The sequence below is a fragment of the Lachancea thermotolerans genome, assembly GCF_000142805.1.
Source record: "Lachancea thermotolerans CBS 6340 chromosome E complete sequence".
NCBI lineage: Eukaryota > Fungi > Ascomycota > Saccharomycetes > Saccharomycetales > Saccharomycetaceae > Lachancea > Lachancea thermotolerans.
The window spans coordinates 362,301-385,818 of NC_013081.1; the positions used below are offsets into that span (position 1 = coordinate 362,301).

The window sequence follows — 23,518 nt, forward strand, 5'->3', positions numbered from 1 at the left end:
GTTGAAGAAATGCATTTTTACTAGTCGACCCTAACCACTACGACGGTAATGTCATCCTCTTTTCCACCTAAGTACTGTTTTCCGGTTAACTTTGAGATTTCCTGCGCGAAAACACTTGGGAAAGAGGAGTCCTTACTTAGGTTTACCACCTGATTCACAAATTTTTGCGTAACCTGCTGCAGGTCCGTCGCATTTGCATTGTTACCCAGGAACAGCTCCATGTCGCCAGTGGCTATGTTGTCTGTGACACCATCTGTGGCCAAGACAATAACATCATTCGACTTTAGTTGAAATTGATATTCGTCGGCGTCGCTGGGCTTGTTCTGGATATATGAGCTACCTCTTCCGGCAGCTTCCTTCGCCAGGTCTTTTGGTATGATGGCGAGCTGGTAGGGGGCGTTGAACCCCACTGTTTGGAACTTTGTTTGGAAAACAAGCTTAGAGTCTCTGAAGACCCCGCACCAGGAGTCGCCAAGGTTGGCCAGCTCAAGCTTGCCGCTAGGAGGGAAGTGCGCAACGATTGCGGTTGTGCCGCCGGCCTTCACCTGACCCTCCTGCTTAATCTTGGAGTATGCCATATCTATAAGCTGCTTGGGCGTGAACGACCGGTTGTCCTTTGTGAGCATCGCGAACTCGCTCATCGCCGCACACAGCTCGCGGCTGATTGCACTGGAGTCATGGCCATGTTCAACCCATCCCCCAACGCCGTCTGCAACGCCCGCATACAGGTCGCTCGTGCTACGCGCGCTGAGAAAATAGTTGTCCTCGCCAGTAGGCGAGTCTACATCGAGGCCCGCGTAAAGGCTGTCACTACGATCCTTCGCCTGGTACGCTACCGCGTACTTGTAATTGAAGCCCGCAGATCCCCCACTTTGGCCCTGACCACTAGGCCCCGAGAAGAAGCTCCGGTATTGCCACCTCTTGAATCTATACGCACCTGGCCAAGCCGTTAGTACCATCGCCAACAACACCGCCAACGCAGCCCATAAACACATACTCCGGCTGGCGCTGAAACCTCGCATCCCAGCAGTCCTACTAGAAGCAAACATCGCAGCCTATATAATGTCTTCTAGACTCTTTGTGTACTTTTCAATTGATCGTGGACAAGCAAATCGGATTCTTCCAAATTTCACTGTTATGATCTCAAAAATACTCTGGCGTCGATAGTGACATCAACGATTATACCTTCTGAAAAATTTTGAAGAATTCAAGCTGTGAGAATAGAAGTCAAAATAACACAGATAGCCCCTCTAAGTTCTGAAGGATAGGAGAAGCGACTCAATTGAAACCTTTTTAAATGTCTACAGTTAACGTTTTGAGATACTCAGCTCTGGCTCTGGGAGCTATCATTGGATTGAAGACCGATTTGAGTCTGAAGTCCGAGGCGGCCAAGAGCTCCCAGCAGAAAGAGTACGCGGAGAAGTTGAAACTGATCGAGCAAGCCAAGGCCGAGTACGCTAGGCTGCATGCTCCAAAGCAGGTTGAGAAGCAGGCCGACACCAAGCTGGACCTGGAGGACCCTAACCTCGACTACGGTAAGGTTATTTTGAGCGCTGTGGAATCGCTGAAGCAGTGAGGAGACGGACAGCGGCAGCACGGGCATCGCGAGATTTTCATTGCTGGCTGTTTTGACGAAGCGAATATATTCTTATTCTTACGAGCAGAAAATGGATGATTTATACATGGAGAAGAGTTGGGTCGGCAGCGATAAGTACCGTTATTTAAATGAAATGGGGCTGAGATCCTTTCTATGTACAGGTTAAATGTGTGTGCGAGCGCTCGCGCGCAACTAGGCTTTACGCACACGGTGGAATACGCGACCTTCTGGCAGCCCGTATTTGGCCCTGACGTTGGTGACGTTGCTGTCCCATTCGCTCCTCCACAAGTGCGCGCCGATGGGCTGCAATTTGTGAGCGTGTACGAAGTCGCGCACGTTGAAGTTATCGCGTGCCGAAGCCGCCTCGCCGGCAGCAAGGTGCTTGGACTGTCTAAAGACCCACACGACAAACCTCTGGACTCCAGCATTTTTTTCGGGCACGGGTGGTAGGTATCCTGCGATGATATTGTCTGCTGTGAACTTGCGGGAATCCACGACGTTGTCGTTGTACGAGATTTTCAAGTTTGTGAGGCCGTACTGTAGCGTGGTCTTGAAAGAGTCCGACGCGATGTCCGGCTCGTCGGGGTTTAGTATGAGCACGGTATACTCCTGGGACTCGGTGTCGACGTCATCGTACTCTTGAATCTTGATAGCGGGCGGCAGTGTTGTGGCATTGGAAGACAGCAGCTCGCCAGGTTCAACCCATTTGTTGAGACCAGTAGAAAAAGGGAAGCGCAAGTGGACCTCGGCGCGTGGCACAAGTGTAGGTAGCGTGTCTGGAATAGCAGCTAGTGTCTCAAGTCTCTGCATCAGTAGCATTTGTCCGTATGACTCCCAGTGCTGGCGCCCCAAATGCCTATAGACGGGGACGTTATAGTCGATAAACCGAGGGTTGTTTTCGACCTTGTCACCATACTGAAAGTTGTAAAGCACTTCCGGGTTGTTCACTTCAGCCTCCACCAAGAGCTTCGTGCGCTTAGCAGGGTCCTCTTCACGCTCGAGCTCGGCATATTTCACTGCGGATCTCGACTCGAGAAAGTCGTAGCACGTCTTGAAAACCTCATCAATTTTTTCTGGCGACGAGTACTTCACTCTATTCGAGCGCCTCTTGATCGATGGCGGGCCTTGGGACGGCGTCCCCTCTAGTACGCATTTTTTTATTCTTTCGGACCCGATTGATAGAGCCTCAGGCCTGGATGTGAATTCGGACCATATCTTTGATCCTGACCGCTTAACAACGGAGCTATGGAGGGATCTGCGCAGCATATCTCTTAATCAGGAGTATACGGCTCAGTGCGATACTGGAAACACGTCTGGATATGTCGATTTTGGTAAACATTTTAATTATCAAACCTGTAAATTTTTCAATTTTTTACTTACAGGTCAAACTCAATAAGATGTCAGTTTTATAACTAGCCGAGCACCAACCTGTTGAGTATCTCTCAAGGGGCCCAGATGCGAAGATATGATAGTGTCCTTGAATTGGAATTCTTTGACCTATCAATGGTATTGTGGCAGCTCCCAAGATTCTTATTATGCTAATGCTTTTATTTAATTTGGTTCGATTGGTATAGAGTGCTTGGTAGGCGCCGGGACTTGAGTACGCCCGTCCAATGTATCAAGCTGAGCAAGCATCAGAGCTGATATCTGTTCGCATCTATCAAAATGCCACCTTCTTTGCTTCTCAAAATTTAAACTCTAGCACTAAATGTTCGAAAACCATTACGCAGAGTGACTCAAATGACAGCCGTATGCCGTATTGCAAATGCAAGTTTCGAGCATTGGTTTTTTTTGATAACGCCAAACTCTGCGGTTGTAGACGCCATTAATCTTAGCAAATGATTCAAGTGAGGCGGTCCCTTCAATTATTGTTGAAACTTGGCGGCGTTTGACTGGTACATGGCGCGAGGAAGTAGCCTCTAAGCACATATGCAGCTGACGCACCGTAAAACTTCTTTCAGTGTTGAGGACTAGTGGCGACTCGCGCCATTGTTTGTATTGTTTGAAACTGGCGTTGGCTGCGCTTGTGCGGACGCGCACTAAGGCGCAGCAGATTTCTTATGGGAAAGCAGTTAGTCGCGGCCTACAGATAGTAGTTTCAACAGCATTAAGGGGTCAGTCGTTGTCAGATGAATTCATAGAGGCTGTCTGACCGCTGATGTGCTGGAAATACGGTAGTGGTGACGAGTGGAACAGTTAGAAGGATCTCGTTCTCAGCTTAAATGCTTTCCCCTGAGGCGCTGAGCCTCGCATTTTCGGTTTGCACACCCTTCTTTTCATGCAAGCTTCCACAACGGTTTAAACGCGACAGTCATTCAAGTAAAAATTAGCCGAGCCGCACTGCTACGCGGCATAGGGCCAACAAATCTTCGCAAGGTACGGTTCTAGAAAACTTCAGGGTCTGGAGTAATTACAACTGGTTCCTTCATATCCCTTAGTCAGAATTTAAGTTGACTGAAATTTTAACACCTATCTAGCACCTAAGTCATATCAGGGACTACACGCGAAAATGACGGAAAAGCAGACACTACCCACACACTTCCAGCCTCTGCACTATTCCATTGAGCTCGACTGTCTTGAAGCAAACGCCAAGAAGTTTAATGGCAGGGTCTCTATCGATTTCAAGGTGCGGCAAGCCTGCAATAAGGTTTACCTTAACACTAGGGACCTCGAAATAGACTCTGCGAGCATCGTTAAGAGAACCCGTGAATTCATTGGCTTAATGGCTCAGGATTATGACCCTGTCAATGAGGTGACGGTTCTGACATTTGCTATGGAACTGCGCGATGATTTCACTTTGGTACTCAACTACCGTGGATTAATCCAGACCAACATGACGGGCTTTTACCAATCAGAATACAGTGACGCTACTACTGGTGAGACCAAGACCATGCTCTCTACGCAGTTTGAAGCCACTGATGCCCGAAGAGCCTTTCCCTGTCTTGACGAGCCCTTACTCAAAGCTACTTTTGACGTAAGCATAACCGCTAGCTCTGAGTTGGTTGTTCTCTCAAACATGCCTTCGAGGCACACCGAGGTTTCCTCGGATGGCAAGACCACGAAACATAATTTCCACAGGACCCCTAAAATGTCTACATACCTAGTAGCTTGGGCTCTGGGCGAATTCGAATACATTGAAGGACATACAGAGAACCGTATTTACCCAGCTAACCCGGGATGTGGAGCAGAGCGCCAAAAACTCCCGATCAGAGTCTACACTTCTCAGGGTAAGTCACACCAGGGAGCGTTCGCTTTGGGAGTTGCTAGCAAAGTGATAGATTACTACTCGCGCTTATTTGACATTCCATACCCATTACCTAAGCTGGATCTGCTTTGTGTTGAAGCTTATTCTCACAATGCGATGGAGAACTTTTCTCTGATTACGTTTAGACCAACTGCGTTACTTCTCGAGGGTGACGTTGCTTCCGCTGACCCACTCGCGCTACAAAAGATTGCTTACGTGGTCTCGCATGAAATTGCCCATCAATGGTTTGGTAATCTTGTAACTATGAAATGGTGGGATGAACTTTGGCTCAATGAAGGTTTCGCCACCTGGGTTGGCTACCATGCCATATCCGAGTTTTTCCCCGAATGGGACGTTCCTTCTCTCGTCATGCTTGACTCGCATGAAGTTGCTCTTCAGCTGGATTCTTTGGCCGAATCCCATCCGGTTAAGGTGCATGTCAAAAATGCCAAAGACATTGACCAAGTCTTTGATGCCATTTCCTACCTTAAGGGTTGCTCTATCCTCGAGATGATAAGCGAGTATGTCGGAGTTGAGAAGTTTGTGGGCGGCGTTTCGTTGTATTTGAAGCGAAATGTGTTTTCTAATGCAACCATGGAAGACCTTTTGGGAAGCATTGGTGAAGTATGTGGATGTGACATTCTGGCTCGGCTCCAAAATTGGATTTTAAACATAGGATTTCCGCTTCTCAAAGTTCAAACTGCAGATGCTGGCGAAGTCGAATTATGTCAAGAAAGATTCCTCTCTACTGCGGTGCATAGTGAAGATTCGACTGTATGGTGGATCCCATTAATGACACAAGGCAATTTGCAAAACCGAAAGCTTGAACTTTGGGAGAAAAGCTCCTCATTCAAGGTTCCCGAAGAAGGTCTCTTGCATTTCAACGCCGCTGGCTTCGGATTTTATCGAGTTAGTTATGAAGATAAAAGACACCTTTACAGAATATGCGACAACCTCGAATTTATACCATCTCGTGGAAAAATCGGGCTATTGTCTGACGTCCAGACAACCGAGTCTGCTAGCGTGCTACTTGAAGTGCTATCCTATTTTTCGCGTGCTTTAAAGCGCGAAGATGGCTACGTTTGGGTAATGGTTTACAACGTTTGTGCAAGCCTTTTGTTACTTTCCTACAAATCCAGTTCACTTGAAGCATTTAACAAAATTAAGACCTTTGTCTTGTCATTATTGGAGCCACTGATAGATGATGCTCTGGCATACTTGTGCGATCCCTCTTCTGTTTCTTCTAACCAGTCGGATGCCCATCGCTCTTCGAGGACAAGATTCTACGATCAAGCCTTACTTGTTGCGGGCGCTTTATCGCATGAGAAAGTGGTACAGAACTGTCAGGAAATCTTCAGAAGAAACTTGGTTACACCAGCCACGAGGAAAGTTGTCCTATCGACGATACTGTCTCAGCCAAAAGCGCCAGAGTGCTTATTCGATGAGGTTGCGGCTGAACTGGATACTGCGACTTTGGCTCATAAAGAGACTGTTATTGCTGCACTCGGAAAAGTTCAAAATCCGGCCTTATTTCAAAAATCTCTTCAGCTGATATTTAGGCTGCAAAGCATGGACGTGCAGTTCTTGACCGCGGCATGGGCCACGAATCCTTTCATCTGGGAGTATGTCTGGCCATTTGTGAGAAACAACTACGATTCGATCCACAAACACATAAGCGCTAATCCCACTGTCATTGAAAGGTTCGTCAGGAATGTGCTCAACTGCTTAGTGGGGCCTTCGCTGAAGAAAGATGTTGAACGTTTCTTTGAAGGGAAAGATGTGGCCGCTTTTGACAGAGCTTTGCATCAGGGGCTAGAGATCATCGAAAAGAATACGCTTTACGTCAAGAAAAACTTTGAGAGCTCTGCATCTGCATAACACCGTAGCATAGAAGTGGTGGAATATTTCATTTGTTTAGCGTTTTAAACTCATCTATTTTACATATCATCTCTGAAGCTTCAGAATATCATCCAGATAGACCCGCCCACCAGGACCGCCAGTATGACGGCAGTAATGATAGATGCACCTACCTTGTCCTTGTGCGTGATCTTTATGTCACTCTGTAGTACATTGGTTGAAGTACTGTTCAACGCAGCCTCAGTGTCTCCCACAGAAGAACCACCATTATCAGAGGTGTAAGGTGCAGGCCTTTTGCTGTACATCAAACTCTGAATACCCTCAAGGGCACAGGCCTGCTCACCCAGACCGTAGTAGCCATCATGGTACCCCAGCTGCCAGTTCAAGCCGCAGGTGTGGCCATCCGTACCACCGGTGCATGATTTGGCAGCGCCTTCTGCGGATGCCTCCATAAGGGGGTCTATTGTCTCGGCAGTGTACGGCGCAAGCGACCTTGTGAGAGACAGCATTCGGGAGAAAATACTCTTGAAAGAACGTTGGTCCTGGTTACAAGTCTTGGAGTCTTGGCAGGTGGACTCGTACATGACCTTGTCTTTGAAAAAGAACTCGGTGGATCCGCCGACAATCTGATCAAGACGGGACTTCCACACGGATGTGTCGTTTTGCGTCGCATTGTACATGTATGCAGCGCCTCCGAGCACGATGCCCTGGTTGTAGGACCATTCGTTTTTGACTATGTCAGTACAGTTGTCGTCGATGTTGGCACCGTCATATACGTTGGCATTACCGTTCTCATTCAGTACAACGAAGCCTACGTCGACCAGCCAGTCCCACACCGTCTCGGCCTTGGTTAGGTAGGTGTCGTTGCCCGTGTAGCGGCCAAGCCTGGCCGCGAGCTGGAACATACACGCGTTGGAGACGGTGTTCTTGTAGTTGTAGCCCGAGTTCCACGTGAAAATCTGCCACCGCACGCCGCCGCCACAGTGCTCGCTGTCCCAACGCATCCACATGGTGTTGAAGACGCCCTGCGCCATGGCCAGCCAACCAGGCACACCGTCCTCCGTTGGGTTGGTGAAATTTCTCTCAGCCGCGGACATCACCGTGAGGCCCCACACGCCCTGGTCATCGTTACCCTCGACCATCGACTGGTTCGAGGGCATAAAGTCGTAGTCGGGCCCCGCCTGGTGGATCATGGCGTCGTAGATGATGTCGTGGTAGGTGTCGTTTTGGCACAGGAACCAGTTTTCCAGCATGCCTCCAAACACCTCGCCGGCTTCCCACCAGTAGTATGGCTGTTGGAACATTCCGACGGTCCCTCCGATCCTGGTTCCTGCGTAGTAGTCCATGATACCGCCCTGGATAAGGGAGGTAGCATCACAAATGGAGCTTGAATCCGACGTATCGAGGTCTATGCCCAAAATTGGCTGTAACAAAAGCGCGCAAAGCGCGAAAGACTGGGCTAGCATTAGACACGCGCGATTATGCTGCTCTCACCTGGCGAATCACTTGCGTTATGAGCTTCTGAAGCCTTTGGTGTTTAACTTTCGCAGACCATTAAGGCTGAGATGTCTATATATAAACTATGCTAAACCTGAGCCTACAAAGTATATCCATGTTGACGAAAACGGGTCCTGTACATGTGACCGGGCGATGACATTGGTGAGAGAGAGAAAGAGAGAACGCGCGCGTAGCGCGGCGGGCCACAGATCACTTGTCGTAGCCTCCATCCGTGTAGTCCGCGTAGAATGCTAGCAGGTTGTCGTTCGCGAGCTGGACGACGGTTTCCGGGAAACGGGAGGAGATTTCGTTCGAGAGTTTTGTGATTCCCATATCGTCGACGACCACGCTGAGGGAGTCGAGCAGGAGGATGGAGAACTCGCTGTACCAGCGGTGGTTCCAGCAGCAGATCTTGACGCAGAGGTCGATGATCTTGTTGTCGTAGTCGAGCACTGCGGCGGTGACCTGGGAGGAGGAGAGGTCGGAGTCTTTTTTCAGGCGGCTGCGCTCGTGGAGGTATATTTGGAGCAGTTTGCGACAGGACTCGGCGGAGAAGCGGTGCTGGAGGCCCGCCTCGAAGGCGGCGGCGGCCTCTTCGCGGTGGCCCAGGCGCAGGGCGCAGAGGCCCAGCAGCTCCCACTCGGTGGTGGTCTTGGAGTAGTGGGTGTTCTGGGCCTCGAAGTGGAGCTGCTCGGCCTGCCACAGAGTGTAGGCCTTGAGGTCCTCGTAGAGCACCATGAAGAGGTTGTCGAGCCAGCGCTCGCACAGGCGCTTGGTGCGGATGCCGTCGGGCTTGAGCGGGTCGCCCTCCTCGGCGGGCGGGGTGGCGGCGACTTGGTACTCCTCCTCCATGACGAAGAGCTTGGAGCGGTAGCGCAGCAGGGACTCCCAGCCGGTCTTGCGCGCGATCTCGGTCAGGAGGTGGTAGCGGGTGCGCGCGTTGGCCTTGAGCGTGGCGGCCGGCAGGTTGAGCAGCGCGGGGCTGACGGACTTGTGCTCGTTGATGATGTCGCGGGAGTTAAGGCCCGTGACCTCGTCGAGCACCACGTCCATGGGTAGGGGCAGGTGTAGGTTGGCGGAGTCCTGGGCGACGCTGATGACGCGCTTAAAGATGTAGCGGTCGCGGTGCGGAGCGACCGGGCAGCCGTTGAGCGCGAGCAGCGCGTTCTCGATGTCGTTGAGACCCACGTAGCTCTGCACCAGCAGGTGCCAGGGCCGGAACTCGCTGGGCGCGCAGTCGACCGCGGCCTGCGCGAGCCGCTGCGCGGCCGCGTAGTCACGCTTGGCGTCCAGTAGAAACGCGGCCTGCACGCACAGCAGCTCGGAGCGGTGTGCGGTGACGACGCCGCCGTGGGCGGCGAGGTCGTCGTGGATCAGGCGCACGGCGTCGACCTCGAGGTCCGCGGCGAACAGCACGCGCGCGAGCAGCACGACGGCCTCCGGGTGGTCGCCCAGCATGCCCTCGAGCATCGCGCGGCAGCGGCGGAAGTTGCGCGTGAGCCGCGTAACGTGGAGCAGGGTCTCGCACAGGTAGTTGTTGGTGCGCGAGGCGCAGGCCACGTCGCAGGGCGCGCCGAGCGCCACGCCGCGTGCGTACAGCAGCGGGAACACGTCGATGAAGTGGTCCGCGACGTCGCCGATCTCGCCCGACAGCAGCGGGTTGAGGATGCGCGTCTCGACGACGTTGTTGACCTCGCCGTCCTCGCGGTTGTCGGCCATCATGGCGATCGCGCGCACGACGCCGCTGGCGAAGGTCTCGGCCCACACGAGCTCACGCTCGTCGGGCGCCACGGCGAGCACCTCGCCGCGCGTGTCGAGGAAGTAGGACTGCACGGCGCCCGGGATGTGCACGACGACCTCGACGTCGCACTGCCGGAACGCGTTCCACGTGGCGAACGTAATGCGCGCGACACGGTACGGCTTGTGCCGCCCGAACCACACCTGCGGCTTCTCTGCGATCGCGTCGGCCATGCCCTTGAGGAACACCGCGATGGACGTGGGGTCCGACGTGTCTGCGCCGACGCAGTAGAGAAACGTGCCGACCTCACCTTTGTGCTTGTCGTTGACGTGCAGGTCGCCGGCGGCGGCGACGGCGCTGCCGGCTGCGGGCGACGACGTGCTGGGCTCGAGCTGCATCGAGCTGCGCTTGTTGTTGTGCGCGTTGGCGCTCCCGGACGGCGTGTACTTGACGATGGACACGAGGTCCGGCGGGCCCAGGTCCTGGAACTGCGGCAGCTTGGCGCGCCGCTCTTCGATGGCGGATCCGATCTCGTCTTCACGGACTCTGCGCGGTGGTTCGATGTTAGTACGTGGGGCGGCGAGGGCGGCGGGGGACAGCGGCGGCGGCGCCGCCGCCGCGCGTGGACACATACTCGGGAATTGACCCCTGCGAGAGCATCATAGTGCGGTGCTTGCGTGTGGTGGGGCGGTGGTGGCGCGTAGGGCGCGGATAGGAGGCCTGGAGCGAGGTTGAAGTATGTAAAAGTTGGGCCTTGGAGGCTTCGTACGTAGGGACATCACGAGATGAGAGGCGAGCGGCGGGCAGGGCCTCGCGCGCTGCGCGAGGGCCCTGTGAGTGTGTTGCGGATGTCCTGTGAGCCGCTCGTGGGCGTCTTGTGAGCGCGCTGCGGGGGTCTCCCTCCCGCGCGCGCGTCTCCCGCCGCTCAGCGCGCCGCGCCGTCGCCCACCGCGTGCCCCTGCTCGTCCCGCTCCTCCTCCAGCCGCCACTCCCGGCTAGTCAAGCAGTACTTCTCCGGCGGCAGCCGCGTCCCCCACATGTTCACCACCTGCGGCAGCGCCTTCTTGTTGCGCTCCGCGGCCAGCTGCAGCAGCAGCTCCTTGGGCGCCGTGGGCTTGAATTGGTACTGCGTGCGCGCCGCGATCGCCAGCCGAATGTCCTCCACGGACAGCTCCGCGGCCGCGTCGCCCGCTGCGTAGTCCCCATACACCATCGCGTCCTTGAGCACGCCGCGCGTGTACCGGTGGGCAAAGTCCATGAGCTGGAGCGGGACCTGGTCCTCGTAGTGCTGGATTGCCTGCGAGGCGAGCAGGAGGTGGAGCAGTCGCACGTCGCGGGGCACCTCTTCCTGAGCGTCGTCGGTCATATCTGTGGGAGTGCTGGGCGGCGGACAAGACAGCTGGGGAAGATTGAGCGCTGGCGGGCGAAGAAGAGGGCGATGGTGGAGTCGCTGTGGACGGCGGTCGCTGCGGACGGGACGCGAGGGTCATGATGCACGTATGTATCACTATATACGTGGGTCACATGCCCGTATCGCCTCATACGTATCACGTGCATATGTCGCCTCGTACGTATATCATTCTGTACTCCGGTCACATGTCTATATCGCTTCCTACGTTACTCACGTGCACATGACGTGACCTCCAGGTCACGTGCCCATGGAGCCCGGCCGAACTTCGTAGAAAAAAATACGCCGCCCTTTGCGCGCGTGCTATAAAAGCGTCGCCGCCGCGCCGTTCTCCCCCAGTTCTCCTCCCCTCCCTCCCCCACCATAGCGGAGCACTAGAGCACACCCCCCTACTAGTACTTCTCGCACGTTTTTCCCCCCATCGCCACCACCACCACTACTTTTCTCACCCCCTCCAAATATGTCTGACTGGGACTCCACCACCGTCATCGGATCCAGGGCCAGAGCCGGCGGCAGCGGCCCAAGAGCGCAGGTCGCACGCACCCAGGGTCAGATCAACGCCGCCCGCAGATCGGGCAACGTGCTCTCCGTCGACAAGAAGTACAGCTCGTCCAACGCCAAGGGCGACCCCGAGGGCCAGAGGCTCACCAAGATCGACCGTGAGACCGACATCGTCGTGCCCAAGAAGCTCGACCTGTCCGTCGGCAAGGCCATCTCGCGCGCGCGTGGCGAGAAGAAGCTGACGCAGAAGGACCTCGCCACCAAGGTCAACGAAAAGCCCACCGTGATCAACGACTACGAGGCCGGCCGCGCCATCCCCAACCAGCAGATTCTGGCCAAGCTCGAGCGCGCGCTCGGCGTCAAGCTGCGTGGTAAGAACATCGGCGAGCCGCTCGGCCCCAAGAAGAAGGCTTGAGCGCTGCTCCCCTGTCTCTGCCTCTGCCTCCTCTGTAACGATCGATGACTGACTATATAAAAAAAATGTACACTACCTAAAATTTTCAAACCTGATCCAGCATTAAACTCCACCACACTCACCACCGCAGCGCCCCGCCCTCCTGATCTCCCGCCATGGCGTCTCTCGCGTTCACCCCCGCCCACGAGCAATCCCACGTCTTCAGCGTCGCCAACCGCGCGCTTAAGCTCACGTCCAGCACGGACATCGCGCCGCTGCTGGAAGACCTCGCAAAGCTACCCCAGTGCACCAAGATCGACTTCTCGGGCAACACGCTGGGCATCGAGGCCTCGCGCGCGCTCGCCGCGTGCATCGCCGACAACGCGAGCGTGCGCGACCACCTCGTGGAGCTCAACTTCGCGGACCTCTACACCTCGCGTCTCGTCGACGAGGTCGTCGAGAGTCTGGAGATATTCGTGCCCGTGTGGCTCGCGTGCCCCCGCCTCTCCATCGTCAACCTCTCCGACAACGCGTTCGGCCTGAGAACCATCGACTCGCTCGAGCATTACATCCGCAGCGCGGTGCAGCTCGAGCACCTGATCCTGTCCAACAACGGCATGGGGCCCTTCGCCGGCGAGCGCATCGGCAAGGCACTCTACCAGCTCGCGCAGCGCAAGAAGGCCGCCGGCAGCCCGCTACTCGAGACCTTCATCTGCGGCAGAAACCGCCTGGAAAACGGCTCCGCTGCCCACCTCGCGCTCGGCCTCAAAGCGCACGGCGCGGGGCTCAAGGTCGTCAAGCTCTACCAGAACGGTATCCGGCCCCGCGGCGTGGCCACCCTGATCAGGCACGGCCTGCGCCACAACACCGCGCTCCAGGTGCTCGACCTCCAAGACAATACTTTCACCACAGTCGCCTCTGCGGCCCTGGCCGAGACCCTGCCAGTATGGCGCGACTCCCTCGTTGAGCTGAACGTCAACGACTGTCTGCTGAAGGGCTCTGGTTCGGACCTCGTCGCCAAGGCCCTCCAAGCGTACGAGTTCCCCCAGCTGCACGCTCTGAGATTGCAATACAACGAGCTGACCCAAGACACCCTGGAGTCCAGCCTCCTGCCCGCGCTGCAGGCCAACAAGCTACCAGCCCTGAAGTTCCTGGAACTGAACGGTAACAGGCTCGAGGAGGACTCCGACACCCTCACCGAGCTCGAGCAGGCCTTCGACGGCGAGCTCGACGACCTCGACGACCTGGAGGAACTCGACAGCGAGGACGAGGAAGACGAAGAAGACGAAGAAGAAGAGGACGCGGACGCCTCCGAGGAAACCGACATCGAGGCCCTCGAGAAAAGCCTGGCCGATCTGGAAATCAACGTAGATGAATTGGCCCAAGACTTGCAAAAAACCTCGATCTAGTCCGAAGCAGCACTGTTGACGTGTACGAGCGTGTGCTAATTTAACTAATCTTTACGTTTTTCTGTATACTGTCGATCATCTCATCTTTCTGCATCCATCTTCTCTCTAGCCATTTCTCTAGCTTCCGGTCGCTCAGTGCCAGCAGCTTGGACATCGGGTGCTTGCAAGTGTGAATCCGGATCAAAAGCGGCGAGTCTTGGAAGCTAGAGCTCGCCATCTGCAGAAAGGATGGCGTCACTTGTTCCAGCTGGTAGTGGGCGCCATCCTCCAACCGCTTCTGCTCCTGCTCATGGAGATGCGCGTGATCCTTGCCCTTGGATATCTTGGCTCGATAGTAGACAATCGTAAGATCCCACACAAAGGGGTCCACGCTTAGAAGCGCCCTCTGCGTGGGCTTCAACTTCTTCTTGTTTTTGGCCAAAGCCTCATCATCCTCGACCCGGCCCAGAAACATGCTCACCTGTGCGATCTGCGTATCGCTTATCCGAGACCCGGGATGTCTTATCTTGCACACCATGCTGTCTGCCTTCGTCACGGCGTTTCTCAACCGGCGGCCTCTTCGTGCTATTCCAACGCCCCGGACGTGGGACAAGCATCGAATGGCGGCCTTGAAATTCTTGAACCTGGGGTACAGTACATTGTTTAGCATCGGCAAGTAGTTGTCCTTCGCGAGTTTCCTCTGCACTAGCCGCAGCTCGGGCGTCAGTACGTTCACCTCGGGAAAGACGGCAAGGATTTGATTGCCTCTGTCTTCAAGGAATTCTTGCAACCGCGCAGCATCAACTGCGCAATTCTCGTCTCCGGCCAGGATGCTACTGAGGAGCCTCAACGATGGCATATTGCACACTCGTCCCCAAGTAACAAACTTGAGACCCAACATGGTATCCGTCTCTTTTGACTCGAATAACCGCCAGAAATTCTGGCGAGCAGCCACACGCTCTTCTCCTTGGGCGAGGTAGTTTATCAGAGAGTAGTCCATGACCGAGCGGTGGTTTGCAATGACTAACGACGACCGTTTATTTGTTACAGCGGTGGGGAAGCCCTCTGTATCTCCTGTGACAAGCAGTCTGACATTGCCATGCCGAAAAGTCAGATCGGCGAGAGCAACCTGATAGCACAGTTCAAGGCGCTCCTCGACGCGCTTCATCGGCGGTAGCACGCGCAGCTTTATACTGCAGACAACATGTTCTAGGTTCTCTGTCAAACGCTCCCCCACTAAAGGAATCCATATGAGTGTTTTGCTCACCGTGCCGATAGCCCACTTGCTGGGCCTCGAATCTACCGACTGCTCCACTATCCACGTCTTGAAGCTCCATACGTTATAAGCAGCGACATATTGAACAAGTAACACCAGTTGTAGAACAAGGCTCAACGCTGCCGGAACGTTGTCGGCCCTCAGTTGCAGACCAGAACCCACAAAGTGTGTCCTCAAGGTATCTAATATCGACATTGGATATTCCGGTTCCGTGACAATGAATAGCAAGTGCGAGCGTAGTCTTGTTGGCTCCGTCCATTATTTTTGTGACGCCAGACAGACCAATGTCAAAGTTCCATTAAGTGAAAACCACGGCGAATTGATGAAAGCGCGAGAAAAAAGGCATAAACTCAACTCATGCGTCAACTGCAGTAGATGATTCGCCATGTAGTAGATGTAGATCTGGGAACTGAGACCCCTTTGAGACTCACTTTCCTCGGCTCGGGACTGTACTCGTGATGTACTTTGCCTTTCGACACATTTTTCAAAAAACTCATGCTCATCTCATCTCAGGTCGAAAGTCGTGAACAAATCTCATTCCTTGAGCATTGACGCTTCTATTTATTCCTCCTCCTCTAAGTTCGGACTCTGCCTTTCTCCAAGGTCCAAACTATGTTGAAACGATGCTTTGAATCAAATTTGCGGAGTGGCACTAGGTCCGTGCTCACTCGTGCCAAGCTCAGTCAGCACCGTCCCAGTATAGGCCTTAGGCCGATGTCGTTGAAACCCAACTTCAGCAAACTAAAGATCGTTCCACCACCACCTGGGGGTGTGGAAGGAGGTGTCAACGATCCGCTAAAGCCAGTCGAGATCGACTACTTCCATGGTTCGTACCATTGGGACTATGAACGGATCACTGCGGTGATGCTCGTTCCTCTGACACTAGTTCCCATGTATGGTGCACTCTCCAGTGGCACGCTTTACCCGCTGCTTGATGCAATGCTTTGTAGTGTGCTACTGATCCACTCGCAGCTCGGGATTACCAGCTGTATCATAGACTACATTCCTAAGCGCAAGTTCGGGATATGGCACAAACTGGCTATGGGAATGCTTTACACAGGCAGTGCGGTTGGCCTGTATGGAGTCTACGAGCTGGAAACTAGTAACAACGGGCTTGTTGACCTGATCGGCAGGCTCTGGAAAGAAGATGAGTCGGGGCTCACTATCTTCTCGAGGTTCTGAGTGAATTGCGGTGCTTCTGTATCGCGCCTCGCTTTAGCTGTTCTACCTCCATTGTTCTAATGACCTCACTGCCTTGTATATATAAGCTAGCTTCATATCTTTTAGTTCTAGTTAAGATTTGCTGGCGCCCAACCTGGCGAGTTCATCCGCCTTCTCATTACCCGCTTCTCCCGCGTGTCCTCTAACCCACTCGATGTGAAACTTTGAACTTCCGAATACCTCCTCATTAATCTCGTAGAACTTTTTGACCTTAACAAATTTCTGAACCAGAGGCGCGATCAGGTCGCTGTTTGGCAGCTGCTCGAGTTTCTGCACGCTGTATCCCATGTAGCGATCATTCAGCAGTTTCGCTACGTATTCTGAGTCAGTCTTGATTTGATATCTCAAGTTTTTTTTATTGGCAGTGAGATTTGTCCAGATTTGGTCTAGCGCGCTTGACACAGCTTGAATCTCGGCACGGTTATTAGTCTGCGCTCCCTCAAGCAGGGGCTCTGATATGTTATTCCCCCCGTCTTGTTCGAAGTAGACGCCATATCCCGCGCGAGAGGACCGTGTGCCATTGCTTAGAGCAGATCCATCGCAATAAACATTACAGTCCTGGACCACAGCACCCTCTTCGGGTACTCTCGAGTATTGCGAGAGGAACTGCTCTTGATCTTGGCCAATAAACTCAAAATCTTTGGAGCTCGTGCCATTGATGAAGTTTTGGGCTTCTTCAAGGCTATCAAGTTTTTTGAATGATATACCGCTTTTGCGTGACACATATCGCTGACACTCAGGCCAGCTCTCGAAAATCTTGCTTTCGTAGTTGGGGTTTGAGCTTTTAACACCGTAGAATCTTTGACTAGCCTTTTGGCCCCTCTTTCGACTTTCTTGGTTATTCCTTAAGATCGATGACCTAGTTGGTGACATTTCGCGGGTGCGGCCTGCCTTCACCTTTGAGGCTAAGCTCCGGCTATCACGAGGTCCATTCCGCTCTCCAGAAGAGCGTTCACTTTTCATGGTGTGAGGCCCGTAACCGATCTGCGAGCTCTGCGACTCTCTATAAGCCTGACGAGACTGCGGCACTCTTAAGCTAGAGGATGGTTTTGAGAACGATTTTCCCTGCTCGGCGAAAGACTGTGCCTCCGCCATTGTGTCAAACTTCTTGTACCTGGCGCCTGGAAAGCCACTCACTAATGATTTGCAAGTATCCCAGTTGTTAAATACGCCTGTTGAGCGACCATTTTGCACCGCGTAGAACGAATTCTTGGCCATGATATAAAGACTGGTGCTTAGCACTTTCCCCAGGCTTTTGAAAGTTTTCTGAATTGTATACAATTCAATGATTAACCTCTCCTTCTGCAGGCCTCAAACCTCGTCAAGAAATCACTGAAGATCTGTATTTTTCGTGTCAAATGGACCTTACAATAATTGATTATTTTGAAAGGTGTTTCTCATTTAGGCTCCTTTGTTGAGCGCAAGACCTATGGCACTGGCAGTTTCAATCCGCCAGAGTCTCTCAAGTAGATAATCTCTAGATAACTATTTTTACAAATTTTGACTGACTTTTTAGTCTATAATTCTTAACTGGTTGGGAAGCAGCCTCTAAAACGAACTATATCAGAAACCAAATTTTCTATTCAGTGGTACATTGAGGATCCACACCGGAACAAAGCAAGCAGGAGTTTTCCTAAGATTTGAAGCAGTAAATCGCTCTGTTCTGAGTTCGCTTAGCTTTGCTACTGGCAGAGCGGGATCGACAAGGTCTAACTGCTAAATCCCCGTTTGTTTCGTTAGTTTATTTTAGTCCTTTAGTAGCTTTTTTTGGCAGCCTTGACTATTTGCTCTGTACGCAATGCTTTCGAAACTCTTTCTCGGAGAGATAAACTCTCTAGCACAAATTCAGCTTCGCCTTTTGCAATCAAAATTCGTAGAATAACATCTTGAGTGGAGACTATGTTTTCGGCTGGGTTTTCTTCAGATGCTTTGATCTCCTTGTCAACTTCAAGCCTTCTTTTCCTTGAAGAATTCGCGATAATAGTTCTTTTGCGTGCAAGCGTGTTAGCTCTTCTTAAGTTGGAGTTAGCCCTCCTTGGCCCGTCGGCGTCATTATTATTGACACCAAACATGGACTTACGGTAGTCTCTGTTAAGTGCGTCTGCTTCGTTCTTGAGCTCAGAGACATTTTTGTCGTAAAATACAGGGATTAGTAGTAGTGCCTGGTAGTGCATATTCTTTAAATCTGTTAAAGGCGGTCCTTCTCCATTATTGTGGAAAAAATCTATGCACAGGGCTCTTAACCATTCAAACACAGTATCAATTTCGATCTGGGTCAAGGGTCTTTCAGACCCCGAGGATGCACTCATCCCAAGCTTAGCAACATCAACAGCATTTTCCCAAATTGATTTGTTTTTCACACTTCGTTGGTAAGCTCTTGGCGCATCTGAAAGAAAGGGAAGTAAAAGAGCGTCTGCTTCGTTCAATATCTCCTCCCAGGCTTCCAGCATAATTTTGTGGAGCAATTCTCGAGATAGACGAGAAGCTAAAATATTCAAGTTGGCGTTCAAGTAGTCAAACAATGGAACTATTGAATCATAAATTTCGGTATTGCTAGGGCGAATTTGACCGTTGGCACCGCAGATTGTCTTCAAAGTAGTCCTTGAGAATGCAAAATGCACAAAAACTTGGAATTTGCTCACCATCAGCTCAATAGATCTGTCGCGAGCGCGGCTTAACGACCTAAAAGCCCTGCCCATAGCAAACAATGCATCGACCCTTTCTGTCTCGACAGAAATCTGCAAAAATAACTGACCATGGGTATCGAGGTTCAGGCAGACATCTTGAGGGTACCCATCATTTTTGAACTTATGCGGATCCAAGTACAAGAAACTCCTGCCAGACATTCTGGAGGAAGTTGAATCGGACTTAGGCTTATGGTGCCATAGAATGAAACTGAATGGCCGCGTATCGTTGACAGGAATTTCAATTTCAAATTCTTCATTCCATACTGGACGAGACGCTTTCAGCACCTCACGAGTTTTTGCAACCTCTCTTTTATTTTTTGCGTCAACGATACTAACAGTACTCAGAAGGCCGGCGTTGTGTGATGTCACTTGGACATTTTCAGCACGAATAATCTTGACTGTGTACAAGTGTTTTAGTCCCTTATTTTGTCGGTCCGTCATCATTCGGCGTTTTGCGTCGAGCCGCTCGTGTTGGTTCACCACACTCGACATTTCCTCAGGATTGATGCGCTCTTCAAGATCGCTGATCATTTGCATCATTTGATTGAGGTTGTTTAAGCATGTGCAGGTTTTACTCTGAAACTCATATGGCTTGGGAATCACAACATCACTCGACTTTAATGCACTTCTCATTTCACTGTATAACCATGTATTTTTCATTTTTGCTGCCGCAGTCTGCGAGATTACGTCCAAGACTTTTCTTTCGTTTTCCGTTTCCGCAAATTCTCCTTCCTCGCTCTGGCTAATGTTCATTTCACTCTCCACCAAGTTTGCAACTGTATTCGCGTAGTAACTTAAGCCATCTGCGACAGATTTTAGCAGAAAGGTGCAAATTTTAGATATTTGGTACTGGTCGGCCCATCCAAGCTTCAGAAATAAATCGAATGACTCGTGAATCATTTTAAAAATGTCAATTACGGATGTGCTGTAGGTTTCCGACATATCTGCAGGCTCCCAATCTTCTTTCTCAAGGGCTGTTTTGACAACAGCCAGAGTACCCGAGCAGCAGTCATCGCAAAGCTCAGATAGATACTTGAGAAAGTGTTTTTCCAGTTTGAATGGAAATTTCTTGGACGGTTGAACTTGAGCGTAGACGTCCCGAAGCTCCCTTAAAGTTTTGTATGTCTCCGTAGCATCATACAGAGGAATTTTGTTCTGGTTCTCAGCTTTGGAGAAACGTTCAACTTGAGCCAGCATAGCCGAACAGTCTACTCCGAATGCTTCAATAAGAACTTTGGCACACTCGGAAGCAAGGTTTATTTGGTCGAGCAGTGGATTCTTATACTTCTTTTGTATGTCTTGAAGGTTTTTTAATATTTGGTCTGCAATATGCTTCACGTTGTGGATTTCCAGTGATCCATCTCTTGGCAGTCCTTTAACTAACGACACGTAGTATTGCTCACTCGTTCTAAACAAAACGCGGTGCAACCTTCTGGAGTGCTTTTTGAAAAGATTTGTTTCAGCAATATTATGACCCAAAAGTTCAAATCCAGGTTCAATGTATGTGTAGTAAATGCTTAGGATCGGTGAAAATTTTGGCATGAGCTTCTGATAGATAGCGCTTAAGCACAGATTAATGGAATTCATACATTGCTCGAAAGTTATTGTTAAATTCGACATCCATTCCTGCTGGTCTATGATCCTCCAAGTCGGTAAGGAACCCAGATCTTCCTCTTTAGACAACGCTTTTGTTGATATGATTTTGAAGAGCATTTCAAACTTTTCGGAGGCATTCGTTTCACCGCTCAAAGGACCTGCATTTGCTGCAGTATACAAAAGTGTTGCTTTTGTAGATGAAAGATCGACTCTCCAATAGTATGCGCACTTTGTTAGAAGAAATACGGCATCCTTCGGCAGTATCGAAGTCGCAGGGCCTGCAGAAAGTTCCTTTTCGAGTATAAGACGTGCTAACCCTGTATAAAGGTCTCTCGCCTTTTCAGGGATACTCCGCGAAAGGTCTGTAGCCTCATATTCAGAGGCACCGTGACGGCCAAACTTCGCAATTAACGCATCAAGCTCTTGCATTTCGCTTGTTTTCCATTCTTCAAATGATTTTGTAATTGGAAATGCATATGCGGACTCTGTATTGTCTTGAAGCGCAACTTTAGCCTTCAGCGCTCGCATGGAGCGTCCGAAAATTGAGTTGTTCGTTTCATTCACATTTTTAATCAAGATCTGCTGAAGCTCAATTTCTGACATGTTAAACAATTCCATCAGGTAAGCAGAATGTGCGACGTCAGAGAGCTTAAACGTAGGCTTGACAGCGGGTTCCGAAAGCTCGGTATTAGAGCCATTACTAGGCAAAGATGAAAAAAGAGGCTCCATCGATTTGGGGTTACTAAACTGTTTCTTGTATTCGTGAATTCGAGTCACTAATCGGCTCTTGGAGCTTTCTTGCTGTGTCGCAAGCTGAGTTATGGTATCCAGAAAACAACAAACTTGGCTATAGAGTTCCTCTTTGGTTTTGGAAGTATTCCCGACCTTGGCCAATTCTCCGTTCGCAGCTTTAGTGAATAACATTACAAGCTCCTCAAGTCGCGTCAATGACAGTAAGCTTCTGGAGGCATGTGGGTCCAAAAAGGCATCATTGTAGAGCTTCAAAAGACTGCGTCGTAGTTGCGTTTGTTTCACTTTAATCTTGTCTATTGCCACCATCCTGAGGTAGTTTTCGAGCGTAGGTGTCAATTTTTGAAGCTGCTTTGCCTCTGCCTGATCCTTTCTTGCTCCATCATCTGAAAAAAGCCAAGATGACCGTTTGTTCCTCTTCTCCTTCGTACTCTTGCTAGCGGTTCTGACAGGACCCCTTGGCTTTACTGCCCTGATTTTGAACCTGGGCTCGTTAATGTATTCGATCAAAATGACCTTAAGAGTGTAGTGAAGAATCGCATCAAGCTCAGGCTGCGTCATGCTGGGCACGGGAGCACCAGACATTAGCAGATTGCTGGTGCTACCCGAGCTTATGGTACTAGAGGCCGACACATGCCTGGCTGCCATTACCACCCGCGGTTGTCTAAAGTTTCAATGACAAGAATTCATGGTTTTAGATCTATTATGAAATAATTATAGGAAGTTGGAGCTATAACAAAACAAGCTTCAATTTATGCAAGAATACAAAAGGGGTGTAATGTACAATCTTATAGGTTTCGATTATCGCCTTAATAAACCAAAAATTAAGCGGTAGACACCTCTGTAGTAAAAGGGCTTCCAGCAGGTTCCGTCGCTTGGACTTTCTTGTCCCGACTATAAATATGTTTAGACAAACTTTTGTTCAATGCGAACATAGTGGTTTTGTCCCCAAAGATTGGCTTCATCAACTCATCGCAGAGAATCTCCCTCCTATCTTGTGGGTTTTGCAGATCTTGTTCTTTGATGTGTTCCCAAACTTTTTTCACCACCTGCGTACGAGCCATCTCAGGCTCACCAACCAGCTTTTGCAGCTCATCGCTTAGTTGCATTTTCTTTTGGTTCAAGCTATTGCTGGACTCACTGACCTTGCGCTTCTTTTTGACTTTGGTGTTTCTGCTGTCTTTTTTGGCCTTGCCGTTGACCTTTTTGGCGAGCGTTCTAGCTACTTTGGCGTCATCTTCAACCAATTCGTCCTGTGAAACTTCGGCACGAGCGTCTTGAAGGCGGTTGAAACGCTCGATAATCAGTGCATTGACTTTCTTCCTCTCTGGCTCAAGGTCTACCGCAAACAGTTCTTGTATGGCTCTTCTGATTCTTTTGGCACTAACTTCATCTGGATCGGAGACGCCTAAGATTGCCTGGTTTTTAAGAGATAGTTAGTCTTTAAGGCCCGAGAAAAGGGCTGCAGCTTCTTCTAACATACGTCGATCATAGAGATGTAAGTATCCAGCTCTGCCATCTTGTTTTGAATAGATTGTCCCTCATTTTCCCTTCCAGCAACCGAAGGTTGAAATGCAAGAAATTTGATACTTGATGTTATAACCGATTCTTTCTGAAAACTTGCCGGGAAAAAATACACAATACTCCCACCTTGATGGGGCTTTAAAATGCACTAACTTATGGTATTATACAATTAGGTGGAGCGCAGAGAAAGTGGAGTCCTAGGTCTAGTTGGCCCCTTTCATGTTCCGCTTATGCTGGAGTTCGTTCTTCTTGATCAACTTCTTCCTCTCGGCTCTACTCAAGCTTCTAGGGTCAATGAGGTCGTCGCCAGCCTTTTTAGGCTCATCATCAACTTCCACCAGCCATTGTTTGTCGAGCTTTTTGTTAGCACCGTTGAACCCCCACTTTGGAACCCACTGGCCAGCATCCTCATCGTAAACCATCTTGCCAGATCTTTCCTTTGGCTTGATACCCTTTTTGGCCGCAAATTGTTCCCACTTACTAGGGGCTTTAGGTTTGGGCAGTGGTTTCTCTCTGGGAAGCTCAGAGGTAGGCTCTGGAAGCTGGACCAAAGTCATACTGGCACTCTGACCGCTGGTGCCGTTGGCAGACTCTGTGGTACTCTTGATAGGCAATGATAAGATCTGGTTGATCATAAGTTGGACGTTGTCACGAGAGATTTTCTTTATGTTCTCCTCGCGCTGCGCGTTGGATGAGTCTAGGTCATTTCTGTCAAGTGTGTTGGAGTCAAACACAGCCAAGTTCCCGAGGTCATATGTGACAGGAATGGGCTTCTCGACTGTAACAGGCAGATTCTTCTTCTCTTCGGCAAATGATGACATTGGAAGACGCAGGTTTCTT

General features: G+C 51.0%; 15 protein-coding genes across 15 annotated transcripts; 5 read left to right on the forward strand and 10 right to left on the reverse strand.

Moving 5' to 3' along the window:
• Positions 1-20: 20 nt before the first annotated feature.
• Positions 21-1,049, reverse strand: PTC7 (type 2C protein phosphatase PTC7; the record flags this gene model as incomplete). Its single annotated transcript, XM_002553608.1, has 1 exon — positions 21-1,049. The coding sequence occupies one exon, from the start codon at positions 1,047-1,049 to the stop codon at positions 21-23; it is 1,029 nt and encodes a 342-aa protein (XP_002553654.1).
• Positions 1,050-1,297: 248 nt separating this feature from the next.
• Positions 1,298-1,576, forward strand: TIM11 (F1F0 ATP synthase subunit e; the record flags this gene model as incomplete). The annotated part of the gene is made up of 1 exon (XM_002553609.1): positions 1,298-1,576. One exon carries the CDS (start codon positions 1,298-1,300, stop codon positions 1,574-1,576), a length of 279 nt encoding a protein of 92 aa, XP_002553655.1.
• Positions 1,577-1,789: 213 nt separating this feature from the next.
• On the reverse strand, positions 1,790-2,863 carry MRPL35 (mitochondrial 54S ribosomal protein mL38; the record flags this gene model as incomplete). The annotated part of the gene is made up of 1 exon (XM_002553610.1): positions 1,790-2,863. One exon carries the CDS (start codon positions 2,861-2,863, stop codon positions 1,790-1,792), a length of 1,074 nt encoding a protein of 357 aa, XP_002553656.1.
• Positions 2,864-4,106: 1,243 nt separating this feature from the next.
• KLTH0E04026g (M1 family metallopeptidase) lies at positions 4,107-6,719 on the forward strand (the record flags this gene model as incomplete). Its single annotated transcript, XM_002553611.1, has 1 exon — positions 4,107-6,719. The coding sequence occupies one exon, from the start codon at positions 4,107-4,109 to the stop codon at positions 6,717-6,719; it is 2,613 nt and encodes an 870-aa protein (XP_002553657.1).
• Positions 6,720-6,799: 80 nt separating this feature from the next.
• On the reverse strand, positions 6,800-8,164 carry DFG5 (putative mannan endo-1,6-alpha-mannosidase; the record flags this gene model as incomplete). Its single annotated transcript, XM_002553612.1, has 1 exon — positions 6,800-8,164. The coding sequence occupies one exon, from the start codon at positions 8,162-8,164 to the stop codon at positions 6,800-6,802; it is 1,365 nt and encodes a 454-aa protein (XP_002553658.1).
• A 241-nt stretch (positions 8,165-8,405) lies between these two features.
• KLTH0E04070g (KLTH0E04070p) lies at positions 8,406-10,565 on the reverse strand (the record flags this gene model as incomplete). Its single annotated transcript, XM_002553613.1, has 1 exon — positions 8,406-10,565. The coding sequence occupies one exon, from the start codon at positions 10,563-10,565 to the stop codon at positions 8,406-8,408; it is 2,160 nt and encodes a 719-aa protein (XP_002553659.1).
• Positions 10,566-10,858: 293 nt separating this feature from the next.
• On the reverse strand, positions 10,859-11,299 carry TAF9 (chromatin modification protein; the record flags this gene model as incomplete). The annotated part of the gene is made up of 1 exon (XM_002553614.1): positions 10,859-11,299. One exon carries the CDS (start codon positions 11,297-11,299, stop codon positions 10,859-10,861), a length of 441 nt encoding a protein of 146 aa, XP_002553660.1.
• A 502-nt stretch (positions 11,300-11,801) lies between these two features.
• On the forward strand, positions 11,802-12,257 carry MBF1 (multiprotein-bridging factor 1; the record flags this gene model as incomplete). The annotated part of the gene is made up of 1 exon (XM_002553615.1): positions 11,802-12,257. The coding sequence occupies one exon, from the start codon at positions 11,802-11,804 to the stop codon at positions 12,255-12,257; it is 456 nt and encodes a 151-aa protein (XP_002553661.1).
• A 155-nt stretch (positions 12,258-12,412) lies between these two features.
• On the forward strand, positions 12,413-13,645 carry RNA1 (GTPase-activating protein RNA1; the record flags this gene model as incomplete). The annotated part of the gene is made up of 1 exon (XM_002553616.1): positions 12,413-13,645. The coding sequence occupies one exon, from the start codon at positions 12,413-12,415 to the stop codon at positions 13,643-13,645; it is 1,233 nt and encodes a 410-aa protein (XP_002553662.1).
• A 40-nt stretch (positions 13,646-13,685) lies between these two features.
• MUM3 (Mum3p) lies at positions 13,686-15,095 on the reverse strand (the record flags this gene model as incomplete). Its single annotated transcript, XM_002553617.1, has 1 exon — positions 13,686-15,095. One exon carries the CDS (start codon positions 15,093-15,095, stop codon positions 13,686-13,688), a length of 1,410 nt encoding a protein of 469 aa, XP_002553663.1.
• A 417-nt stretch (positions 15,096-15,512) lies between these two features.
• TIM18 (Tim18p) lies at positions 15,513-16,082 on the forward strand (the record flags this gene model as incomplete). Its single annotated transcript, XM_002553618.1, has 1 exon — positions 15,513-16,082. One exon carries the CDS (start codon positions 15,513-15,515, stop codon positions 16,080-16,082), a length of 570 nt encoding a protein of 189 aa, XP_002553664.1.
• Positions 16,083-16,193: 111 nt separating this feature from the next.
• Positions 16,194-17,339, reverse strand: RNH1 (RNA-DNA hybrid ribonuclease; the record flags this gene model as incomplete). Its single annotated transcript, XM_002553619.1, has 1 exon — positions 16,194-17,339. The coding sequence occupies one exon, from the start codon at positions 17,337-17,339 to the stop codon at positions 16,194-16,196; it is 1,146 nt and encodes a 381-aa protein (XP_002553665.1).
• Positions 17,340-17,875: 536 nt separating this feature from the next.
• Positions 17,876-21,802, reverse strand: KLTH0E04224g (uncharacterized protein; the record flags this gene model as incomplete). The annotated part of the gene is made up of 1 exon (XM_002553620.1): positions 17,876-21,802. One exon carries the CDS (start codon positions 21,800-21,802, stop codon positions 17,876-17,878), a length of 3,927 nt encoding a protein of 1,308 aa, XP_002553666.1.
• A 176-nt stretch (positions 21,803-21,978) lies between these two features.
• Positions 21,979-22,673, reverse strand: KLTH0E04246g (KLTH0E04246p; the record flags this gene model as incomplete). The annotated part of the gene is made up of 2 exons (XM_002553621.1): positions 21,979-22,572; positions 22,638-22,673. 2 exons carry the CDS (start codon positions 22,671-22,673, stop codon positions 21,979-21,981), a joined length of 630 nt encoding a protein of 209 aa, XP_002553667.1.
• A 208-nt stretch (positions 22,674-22,881) lies between these two features.
• Positions 22,882-23,499, reverse strand: RRS1 (ribosome biogenesis protein RRS1; the record flags this gene model as incomplete). Its single annotated transcript, XM_002553622.1, has 1 exon — positions 22,882-23,499. The coding sequence occupies one exon, from the start codon at positions 23,497-23,499 to the stop codon at positions 22,882-22,884; it is 618 nt and encodes a 205-aa protein (XP_002553668.1).
• Between the last annotated feature and the right edge of the window lie 19 nt (positions 23,500-23,518).